Source organism: Hibiscus syriacus, unplaced genomic scaffold (assembly GCF_006381635.1).
Source record: "Hibiscus syriacus cultivar Baekdansim isolate YM2019G1 unplaced genomic scaffold, ASM638163v2 tig00112114_pilon, whole genome shotgun sequence".
Classification (NCBI taxonomy): domain Eukaryota; kingdom Viridiplantae; phylum Streptophyta; class Magnoliopsida; order Malvales; family Malvaceae; genus Hibiscus; species Hibiscus syriacus.
This window is the reverse complement of record NW_024063255.1, coordinates 1,671,623-1,683,876: the sequence shown is the minus strand read 5'-3', so window position 1 is coordinate 1,683,876 and position 12,254 is coordinate 1,671,623. Positions and strand designations below refer to the sequence as shown.

Genomic DNA, 12,254 nt, shown 5'->3' with positions numbered 1-12,254 from the left:
CCTTATCTTTTGATTATCATTCACATTATCTCTTTGCTTTTCTTAGAGACCAACAAATCATAACGATGATTGATTCTTCCATTAGAAGAGCTTATATGTGAAGAACTTTTAATAAAAGCCCTTTCAAGACATAAAATAAGCAAACTTTCAATGTAAGAAATGAACCCAAAAAGCACAAGCCATTTTAGCTTAAGTTAAAAATAGTATCCCTTGTATTCAACCAAGTTCATGCCCTTTAAAATGATCATAAAGAGCAGATCTTTGTAATTCTTATTCCTAAACAAAACAAGTATGTATATAAGTATATATCATTGACACAATCTAAGGTATAAAAAGCTTGGGAAAATGACAGGGCTTGGATCTTCATGTGGAACATGCAAATTCCTGAGGAGAAAATGCAGTAATGAATGTGTTTTGCACTTACTTTTGCTACGATGACGCTGCAAATTACTTTGCTGCAGTGCACAAGGTGTTTGGTGCCAGCAATGTTTCAAAGCTGTTATTACACTTACCTGTACATAATCGAAGCGATGCGGTCGTACCATATCCTACGAAGCACTGGCTCGAATCCGGGACCCTGTTTTCGGATGTGTTGCTCATATCTTTTCCCTTCAACAACAGGTTCCCTCTTTAATACTCTATCACTCATAAAGTAAAATGAAAAGTCCGAGCAACGTAGTCGATACGCGTGCACGAAATCATGCTAAATACTTCACCTATTTGCAGGTTGCCAGCCTACCAGAGGAGATTGAAGTTCACATTAACCAAATGGCAAATCATGCTGTTGAGATTCCCAGCAATGGGAATCTCCTAGCAGGAAAGTACCCAGATGATGAGATGCAATTTGTTTCCATGGATGAAATTATGAACACACTCTATTTCAAGATGAACAAGCTACCACTGGCTAATCCTCAAGGATTTATAACTGGAAATCAAGATCTCCATAGTGAACTGTGTGAAGACTCAGCTCAATCTTTATTCAAATGGGAGGAAGATCAAAAATTTGTTTCCGGTTTCTACCAATTTCCTTTCGAAATAAACATCGAAGGACCCGAGTTCGAACCCCTTGTAGAGGATCCGATCCATGCATGGGAAACACGGGGTGCCTTCAAACTGGGAACAGTTAGGTTCTTTAATGTAAGAACCTTGTTTCCACATGGGAAAAGTTTTGTACCATGCATGATTCTTATGATGAATGTTTTATGTATGTTCTTATTTCAATTCCAATAGTAAACAACTTTGTGTTCTAATGTATGATGTTTACAATTTATACAAATAAGATCATGCAGATAAACTCTCCTCCTTTTCCAGCATAAACTTAACCAGATAGAAATCAGAGCAATATATGCCCTTTGAAGCATAACTTCAGGGTACCCTTGATTCATCTAGTTACGCATTCTTACCCTATGTTACTCAAACTGAATATAATTTTCAGATACGAGTATATATCCTTAATGTGTATACATTCCTACAGATATCCAAATATAGTTCCAATGCAGTTTAAGAACTGATTGCCAAATGAGGAAAACAGGACAACTTGTTGAGGATTAATGTTGTTAAGAAGTAGACCAAACTTACAAGGAATTCAAGGTAAAACAAAAAATGAACTTTCACTCAGAGTTTGGATGCTCCTGCATGGACTACATCATGCTGCCATAAAGCTTTGGGCAGATAGTATGGCAGCTTGGGACTGAGTCCAGTAAGATCAGGGTTCGTTCATGGGCTTGTATATTGGACAAAGAAACTTTAAATTTGGCAAAGTTAAGAGGAAAACGAATGCTAAAATAATTAGGGATTTGAGAATGGAAGCTAATTAATTAAGGAAATATGTTGTTTTTACAAAGCAGGCAAAGTCATCGGCAACTGAAATCGAATTTGAGAAGTAAGCAGTAGCTGTCAGCGACTTTGCTCCTTCTTTGCATTTTTAGAACCAAACTGAAAGGAAGTTAAAAATATATAGACTAAAATGAAATTTTATAAAAAATTGGCTACAAACGGTAATTTTAAGAAAGATAGCCAAAAAATAATTTAGTTAAGTCGATTTCCAAAAAATTCTTATTTAGTCCTTATACTTTCATTTTTATATTTTGGTTTAAAAATTATAACAAAGTTTGTCCACAACTGCCGACGATTATTTTCAAAGTAATCCTCTATTGATGATTTTTTCAAAGAGGACCGACTTTGCTCAATTTTTCTTTTTCTTTTTCTTAATTTTTAAGGCCAGTATTTGTATATGTTTAAGTCGACAATTAAGTTACATTTTGTAGGAATATTATTTACTAATCATCTACGAATACATTTTAGTACATAGGTTAACAATAAAGTAACTTAATTTTGTAATTTATAGATACTCACATAGCTTAATTTGAATAGTTTAAAGGAATAAATGAATTCTTATATTTATAGATTAAAAATAAATCAATCAAATTAGGTTATCAAAATGGAACAAAACTTAAGTTTTGTGATGATTTCGAGAAAAAACAAATAGTTAGGTGATCAAAACGGAACCATAAGAATATTATATGACTAATATATAATTTACCTAGTGTTTTGGCATTTCCATACAAAAAGTATACTTTAGGGGCTATGGTGCATTTAACCCTTTATTTAATAAAATCTTACTACTCGTATTCCATTCCCATTCAAAAAGATCAAATCCCTAACCTGCCTCGCGTACCTCTATTCGTTTTCTCTACACCAATACAAAGCCACAACCCTCCAAGCAGCGCAGCTCGTCGGCGTTCGTAAACGGAGATAGAAACCGGTTGTCTGGGTTCTCCTTCAACGTTCTTAGAGCTCGTTTCAACTCCGATTCTTTCTCAGGTCAGGTATTGTTGAATTTTTGCTTTTTTTATTTCCATAATCATGTTCGATTTATGTGGGAAAAGCTAGGTCTATTTTTTTTTTTGGTCTTTTGAACTTGGATCAATGATTTTGGATCTTCTCTCTTCTCCCAGCCGTGGTTTTATCTATTCTCCATTCTATTTCAGTTACACTGTAAAATGTATATAGCCTTTTCTCTGTGTAAAATGTAATTGTGGAACCTACTGAATAATGAGTTTTGGCATCAAAAATTGCATGAATATGTATATTCATTGAAATGAATGATTTAGAAATATGATCAATTTTAAATTCAAAACCTGTGTTTAAATAAGCAATAGCTAAACATGTAGGGTGATTCAGTAATATTGTTAATTATATCGGTTGAATTAAAGCTTCCATGGGATCCACTTGCAATTACATGGTATGATGTTTGTCTGAATTCTCTCTTATATACACTACCGAATGGTTATTACAAAATGCAGCGCAAAGATGTCTAGCACTAAGAGAATAGTCCGAGCATGGAATGGAAGTGTTGTGGAATCCAATTGCATGGAGGAGGTGAGTAATTTTTTTAATATTTGTATTTTATAGTACTTATCAACTGATTTCTTGGTTTCTTGAAGTTCTCTGCTGGTGTCTCCCGCTATGCTAATGCAATGGATGTTATGGGTGTTTCATTTCAGAAGTTTTATATTGAATTAGCTGAAGTTGAGTCACGCGCAGTCTCTGCTAAGAAGCGTCCTCGTTCTTTGGAGGGGCGTCTTCGTTCTCTGGAGGAAAGTCTTTGTTCTTTGGAGACGCTTCTTCGATCCGCGGATGAGCTTTATCGTTCTTTTGAGGAGCGTCTTCGTTCCACAGAGGAGTGTCTTCGTTCCACAGAGGAGCTTGCTCGTTCCACAGTGGAGCTTGCTCGTTCTGCGGAGGAGCGTGCTCGTTCTGCGGAGGAACGTGCTCGTTCTGCGGAGGAGCATGCTCGTTCTGCGGAGGAGCTTGTTAAAACAATTGATTCAGAGCTTCTTCAGGTGCAGGCAAAAGTCGGAAAGGCAACACTTTTTTTAATGCGAGAGCCCAAGTAATTTAAAAATGAACGGAGAGAGGGAGCGACGATAGGTGTTTATATTGTTGATATTATTACTGGTGGATTGCTTACTTTTAATATTGTTTGTGGATTGTTTATTTTTTATACTGTTTGGGGATTGCTTAACGTTGATACTGTTGGTGAGTAGATGAAAAATTAAGAGCAATATCTCATTTTTTTCCCACTTAACTCAAGCATGATTATGAACCTCTCTCTTGTTTCACTTCACTCCGTCACTAATTGCAATGCATTCTTTATTTTTGTTAGGTAAGCACGTAACTCTTTCTTTACATAAATTATCGTAAACTCAATAATTCTATATAAATATAATCATAGATGATTTAGATTGAAACTTTATACATTAATATTATATTTTTCAATTTTCATGAAAATTAATAAATTTATTTTAATCTTAATCATCTATTTTGATTCATTTAGAATCAAAGCCCTAAACACATAGGGAGGGGTGTGTATTTAATCGAGTCGAGTTGATTGAGTTGATGAATCATGTTTTATAATTCAAACTTTATTTTGCATTTTTGAGGTGTTTACCTTCATCGAAACTACAGATTTACAGTGTCCATTGAGGTAACGTTTCATCTTTATCGGTGGGAATAAAAGAGAGAAAGAGAGAACTTTTTTTTAAGCAAAAATAGAGAGGTTAAAATGAGGAAGGAATAGCCAATTTCGAGTTTAGGTTATCAAGTCGAGTCATTCTAAATTCTATTGTAAATATTTATTTGCATTTGATAGCCGCTAGACTGAAAATTCTCGGAAAAGAAGATTTAAGAGAAATGAATTATGTCCAACAATCCGAACAGAAATCAATATTATTCTCATTACCCATAATACACCTCAAATCAGCATGAAAAGCAGACTCCGAAGACCCAGATGAGTTCACAATATTTCGCCACACCCATGAAGACTTTTTAACATTAACAGCTGAAGGAATAATAGCATTCTGATCATATTTATACTTAGCAATCACAACTTTCCTCCATAAACTATCACTTTCAACACTAAACCTCCAAATCCATTTATTAAGAAATGATCGGTTCCTGATTTGAACATCAAAAGCCCAGCCCCCGTAAGATTTTGGTTTACAAATATTATCCCACTTAATCCAATGAATACTCCTATCAGATTTAGCATTCCAAACGAAATTCGCTATAAGACTGTTAATCTTATCAACAATTGACTTGGGCGTAGAAAAAATAGAATGTAATATACATGCAAATTAACTAGGACAGATTTAATGAGGGTTAACCTCCCACCAAAAGAAAGCAATTTACCTTTCCAACTTTGGAGCCGACTTTTGACTTTATCCAAAATGGGTTGCCATAGAGACTTAGAGTTCTTGGGATGACCTACGGCAATCCCAAGTACAACGCGGAAGTTCTGCCCACCCACAATGAATCAGATCAGCCCCCTCCTTACATTAATATTATATTTTTCAATTTTCATGAAAATAATAAATTTATTTAATCTTAATCATCTATTTTGATTCATTCAGAATCAAAGCCCTAAACACACATCGGGAGGGGTGTGTATTTAATCGAGTCGAGTTGATTGAGTTGATGAATCATGTTTTATAATTCAAACTTTATTTGCATTTTTGAGATGTTTACCTTCATCGAAACTACAGATTTACAGTGGCCATTGAGGTAACGTTTCATCTTTATCGGTGGGAATAAAAGAGAGAAAGAGAGAACTTTTTTTTTAAGCAAAAATAGAGAGGTTAAAATGAGGAAGGAATAGCCAATTTCGAGTTTAGGTTATCAAGTCGAGTCATTCTAAATTCTATTGTAAATATTTATAGTATTATGATATCAACTGATTCTAATTAATGTTTGGGCTTAAGAAAGTAGCTAACTAATAATTAGGAGAAGGTAGATCGAATGAGACGTTATTAAGCTTCAATATGATAGAGGTAGAGCCCAATGAATTATGATGTTTACATCGACGTATCCATTAGCTCATTTAATTGGTCTAAATAAAAAATTTATTTTAAAAAATGAACAAAGAGAGAGAGAGTCACACTAAGGGTTTATATTGAAATTTTAAGAGTGGGTCAAAGCCCAATGAATTATGATGTTATATAAAAGTAGCCATTAACTCATTTAATTGAGCTAAAATAGAAGTTTTGAAAACTCAAATTTTTTAACCCAAATTCATTTTTACCCAACCCAAAAAGGAAATTTATTATCTTAATTTTTTGATTAAGTTAAACTCAAAATAATAGATAAAAATAACATTATCACAATAATTACATGAAGTAATCAAACTATTTTTCTAGATAATTTATATATTTTTATTAACCGATGTGATATTACATTTTTAAGGTAAATGTTTATATTTGATCCTATCCTTAATCACTCGAACAATTAATAGATCTTAATAATGAAATTTATCATTTTTAATCATTAAACTACTACAAACTTAAGGGAACTTGAAATTTTATCACATACCCAGTCCAATATACCAAAATAATCACAAAATTCTTCCAAGTCTCCTGTTTCAACTAACGTTTGAAACCCCAAAAATAAATACGTGAAAACCTAAAGTACAATAGCATAACGTATACCCACCTTTCAAATTTCGAGTTCGAATCTTATTACAAAAGAAAATTTTATACGACTCGATCTTAGATATAATCAAAATCTCATATGATTATCGAACATATGTATACAAAGTTTAATTTAGCAAAATAACCTTAAAACGACAATCGTTTCTGCATTCAAACACAATATTTTTTTCTGGAGTCATAATTAAAATGAAAGCTTCAAAGTCAGGTGGCTGGAAGAACCTATTCCTCGACGGCTGCCTCTTCATGTAAACCACTTGTTTCAGTTTTGGTGTTGGCGGACACGACGGCATCCGCCACCTCGGAGTCATGTAGCCTTCTTCTTATTCATAAATCTCCATGAAAACAAAGCTTTTCATTTGAAGGTATTTTGTAAGAGAGATTAGGTGGGTGTTGGCTTCCCTTCCTATGGAAGATGAAGATTTCAAACGTACAGTGCAAGGAACTAAGAAACTAAAAAATTATATGTGGCCATATAATGCTGATAGAGTGAAAGGTGACGTTTTGGTTGGATTATTTTCAAGTTTTAATTTCATCATTAGCCCCTATATTCTTTAAACTCTTGAAATTCAATCCTTTTACTTGTTTGATTTAAAATTAAAGTTTGGATAATTTGCTTAACATTTTTTTAAAAATTATATTAGCTATTTACAAATTATTATTATTGAAAAATATTTTTGGAATTATTTTTAATATCGTCAAATACTAATCTATTTATAAATGCAAGTAAGTTTGGACAAAATTTTAGGCATATAATTTGAGTCTAATTGGACTTGGACAACATGAAATATATTAATACCACATATAACCTATGAACACTTCTAGGCTAGAAAGACTAAATCATTAAATTAAAAGAGAAAGTACTAAAATTTAAAAGTATAGAGAGTGAATGGACTAGGCGTAGAATTAGAGTTAGTTTTAAGTAAAGTGGTCCTCCGATGACTTGAAAAGTGGAGAACTTTCAATTTTGGAAATTGGAATTGAGATTATTGCTACTTTCTTGACTACATTAGGTAGGCCATGATTTGATTGAAATAATTCTTAATATTTTATTTGTCGATGATTTAATTTAAATTAAATATTGTAAAATTTTATTATAAAAATAAAGTTTATTTTATTTTTTAAGGAATAAAATATATATTTTGTTATTAGGCTAAAGTAAGTATTCTAATAATTTATAAAATTTTATTTAATAAAATAAATGTAGTAAATTATTTATTCATTAGTCTTGTATTAAGTGGTGTTTTTAGATGTTTTATTTAATAATTATATAAAAGATAAATATCTTTTTGGTATAATTATTCTATTGATCAGTTAATCCGGATCGAATACTGCAGAGGCAAGGACGACCCTCTCAACTCAATTTGTTCCATTCACAAACGTCATAATTCGGACACCTGATATTGTTTAAGGGATCTAATGCCTCATCTCACTAGATCAACTTATTGTTGGTATAAAAAGATACTATGATGATATTAATTATTATTTAAATAATGATATTTTATAATTAAATTAATGTATGATTTACTCGAATATCAATTCAACCAAAACATAATATTATATTTTATGTTTAATTTAAAATTCAAAAAATTTCTGATAAATTATTTTTATATGTAACTTGAGCATGCTGATGCCTCGCAAATAGCAAAGAAATTCAATAATAAATAATTTGAAAAAAGAAATTTTTTAAATAATAATATAATAAAAATGTCTAATTTAGAACTTAATTAATTGCAGTGGGCCAGTAGGTTCTGTTGTTTATGGCCCATATATCTTAGTCATATTGAGACAAAATCAGCCCAATAATCCAAGCAGGTAAATTATTTAGCTCAATAGGGTTACTCGGAAATTATTTGGAATTTACAGCATTTATTACAATGCAAGTGAAACTCATCATATCGGCGTGACATGTTCCATACAATTTTGTTCCATATCATATGATTAGTTTTAATTTTTAATATATTTTATAAAACTTATCACGCCGACGTGATAATTATCACGTACACTGTAATAAATATCATAGATTTCAAATAATACGCTTAGATTATTGAGCTGATTTTACCCATATATGACTGCCCAAAAAAACAAAAAACATGCGTTGAACGTGGATCGAACACATAATCTCTAAATATTCAGTCTGAAGCTCTCACAACTGAGCTATTGCCGGTGTCATTTTAGTTGCTGAATATTAAAATATAAAACCTAAAAAAATGATGCTTTTCAGTTCTTCATTCGGTTCCAGAAGACCCCTTCTCCCCTCTCAACTCTCACTCACCGTTTCAGTCCAATAGAAACCCTAAATCAAAAAGCATGCCATTCATTTCGAAAATTCAGAGGCAAACGGATTACAATCGATTCCCTTCTTCCACTCCCGTCGTCATCGACAATGGCGCTTCCTATTTTCGAATTGGGTACTTTACTTTAACCTTTCTCTATAAATCCCCTAACTCTTCGTCTTTTACCCATTAGAAAACAATAACTTATCGACTTTTTTCTCTCTCTCTCTCTATTTTTGCAGTTGGGCTGGAGAGACTGAGCCGCGGGTTGTTTTCCGTAACATTGTTCAAAGACCACGCCGTAAATCCACCGGTATTTTGCTTCTCATTCTTCAGAAAGGAAAAGAAAAGGTATGAACTAGGGTTAAAAAATTAATTTTTGGGATTTGGGTTAATGCAGGGGAAACTGTGACAATTGTTGGTGACCATGACACTGCTTTATTGAGATATTTTGATTGCAGTCGCGCCGGTCCTCGATCCGCAGATCGATCATCCTATCTTGATCACGGAATGTCTGCAACCCGGTTTATTCCCGCAGTAAAATGGCTGAACTTCTTTTTGAGACTTACGGGGTTCCATCTGTAGGTATAAAGCACTCATTTTAACATCACATATTAGGCTCACTTGTTTTATCTGAGTGATACATTGTCCTGCATCCACGAGTAAGGCTCAAATTTCTTCAAAATAAGTTATGGAATTTCATTTGAATTAATACTTGCCACGTTTTTTTTATTCCGTATCTTTTAATACATGAAACTATTTGTTCTGTATTTATATGATCTCTGATGTTTGATTTCTCTGTTTGAGATTTCAGCATTTGGTGTTGATGCTGTTTTCAGCTATAAGTATAATCAACTGCATGGGCTTTGTGAGAAAGACGGTCTAGCTATCTGTCCTGGATTCACCACTACTCATGTCATTCCCGTATGTTACCTTGACTTCGTAGTTTACCTCGGTGCCTAGATTTGCAAAGTTGAGGTGGTCATTATTTAGGTTTGAAGCATGTTCTAAGTTTCTATTCGAATTTTTCCTTAAAAATGTCTCGTTTTATGTTAGTGTCATGAAAACTTTTCAACATTAACGTCTCCTTATGTTCCTTCGATGAACCTTCGGTCTGTTACGTGGTTGGCAAAGGAAGATAGATCTTGTAATAGAACTTTAGAATAGGAATTTACGAAATATGATTGAGGCAATAAATATTAAATTTGACCAAGACGAAGCAAGCACGTTGAAGTTCAGATTATAATGGCATTTGTTTGAACACAGTTTGTTAATGGGGAGCCGGTTTACAAAGGATGCTGCCAAACTAACATTGGTGGATTCTATGTCACCGACTATTTGAAGCAACTTCTTTCACTTAAGTATCCTCATCACATGTGAGTATAAATCCATGAATAGTCTGAATCGTGACCTGCTTGGATAGACATTTTCTAATGTTTTTTAAATGCTTATAATAGGGCTAGATTTACGTGGGAAAAGGTCGAAGATTTGAAGATGGAACACTGCTATATTGCACCCAATTATGCCTTAGAAGCTCGATTATTTCAGGTAATTGAATTACGTTTTTTTCCCCTTCCGCTGTCTTTTCAACTCCTTAAAGGTCAAATACTGTAACAGAAAGGTGGCAAGGAAGCGGAAGATAAAACCAGGTGTTGGCAGCTTCCATGGGTTCCACCACCAATCGAAGAACCTCCTTCGGAAGAAGAGATAGCAAGAAAAGCTGCTATAAGGGAAAGGCAAGGACAAAGATTGAGAGAAATGGCTGAAGCGAAGAGGTCGTCTAGAATAAACGAACTAGAAAATCAATTGCATGGGTTAGAATTTCTCTTGCAACAACTCGGACAAATTCAAGAGGAAGAAATTCCTTTTTTCCTTTCGGAAACCGGTTATACTTCTAAACAGGAAATAGAATCAACGCTTACGAAGGTGATACAGTCGTTAAGAAAAGCAAAAGGTGAACCAAAGCCCGAACAAGCTGAAAATGAGGAGAAGACGGAATCTTCTATGAGCGAGAAATATCCTCTTGTAAACGTTCCTGATAATATGCTTACCCCCGAGCAGGTACCTAAACCTTTAACAGCAAATATCTAATATGCATTGCTTTCTTGTCATTGATGGTATTTTTTTAGTCGAAGGCAAATGATTTGTTGGTTGATTTACTGTGACAGCTCAAGGAAAATAAGAGGCAGATATTTCTTAAAACCACGACAGAGGGCCGGCAGCTAGCTAAACAGAAACGTTTCGAAGAAGAACTAGAACGAGAAAGGAAAACCCAGCTAGATGAAGAAAGACGTTTGTATGCCTCGAACACAGATTTTTGTCTTTACCATTTTCACATTTAAATTTAACGAGAAAAAGGTGGTCCCATCATATTGCGAGTTTACATTTAATCTGATTGATACTTAAGTCTTCTTCATTGCTTTATCTTTTTACAGGGAGAACCCTCAACTTTATCTCGAAGAGATGCACTCTAAATACAAAGAATTGCGTGAGAAGGTTGAACAGCGGAAAAACTCGAGACAAACGGGGGTGATACTAATGGAAGTAGTGTGTCCGGGGGCGTCGGGCGTGGAGAAAGATTGAATGCAGCTCAGAGGGAAAGAATGCGCCTCTTGACTACTGCAGCTTTTGACCGAGGTCATGGTGAGGATACTTTCGGTGCCAGAGACGAAGATTGGCAACTTTACAAACTAATGGGAAAAGATAACGTTGACGATGAAAATGGAGCTGATGAAGATGAAGCAGAGCTGGCCTGTGCTTGTTCTAGGCTCCAGGTCAGTTTCTTTCTCTTGGCATGTGTCGATCTATCTGAGATTTTCCGATTATTGAAGATGGATCATTCGTTACATTCTCTGTTTCTGCAGGAGATAGATCCGACATTTGTTCCTAAACCGGAACCAACACCTTCACAGCCGGCTACCGCCGAGGCACCAGTTGTTCGTGCTCTCACCAAGGAAGACTTCCAAATTGTGCTTGGGATCGAAAGGTTCCTATGTCGTGAAATATTATTCCACCCGAACTTGGTCGGGATAGATCAAGCGGGTTTAGATGAGATGACCAGGGTCTCAATAAGAAGGTTGCCATCCAAGGCTGAGGCACTGGAGAATAGGTTGACCAGTTCTTTTTATGACTGGTGGGTGCAGTCTCTTTCCCGGTATAAATGAACTATTGGAAGCCGGAGTCCGGATGCTTCAACCATGTGGGTCGCCGATTAAGGTGGTAAGAGCATTAGATCCCGTTCTCGATGCATGGCGTGGTGCTTCAATTTATGCTGCAAACTAGAAGTTCCAACAGCAAACATTCTGTATGTCGGATTTATACGAGAAGGGCGAGGAGTGGCTTCGACGATATCAACTGCGTTACACACTGTAAAAGTTTATTTCAGAGATTGTAGTACATGAATATCCATCAGCTTGTTCATGAAAACTTTGAACTTTTAAAATGATAATTAATCTTATGGATAAATTACTAAATTTCACCATTTAACTTTTTC

General features: G+C 34.5%; 1 protein-coding gene and 2 pseudogenes across 1 annotated transcript; all 3 read left to right on the top strand.

Moving 5' to 3' along the window:
- The first annotated feature begins 219 nt into the window (after positions 1-219).
- Positions 220-12,133, top strand: LOC120174549 (annotated as a pseudogene).
- Positions 346-1,551, top strand: LOC120174695 (annotated as a pseudogene).
- Positions 2,807-3,958, top strand: LOC120174550 (putative golgin subfamily A member 6-like protein 19). The gene is made up of 3 exons (XM_039181359.1): positions 2,807-2,828; positions 3,306-3,381; positions 3,447-3,958. The coding sequence occupies exons 2-3, from the start codon at positions 3,313-3,315 to the stop codon at positions 3,897-3,899; spliced, it is 522 nt and encodes a 173-aa protein (XP_039037290.1). The 5' UTR covers positions 2,807-2,828; positions 3,306-3,312; the 3' UTR covers positions 3,900-3,958.
- Positions 12,134-12,254: the final 121 nt, after the last annotated feature.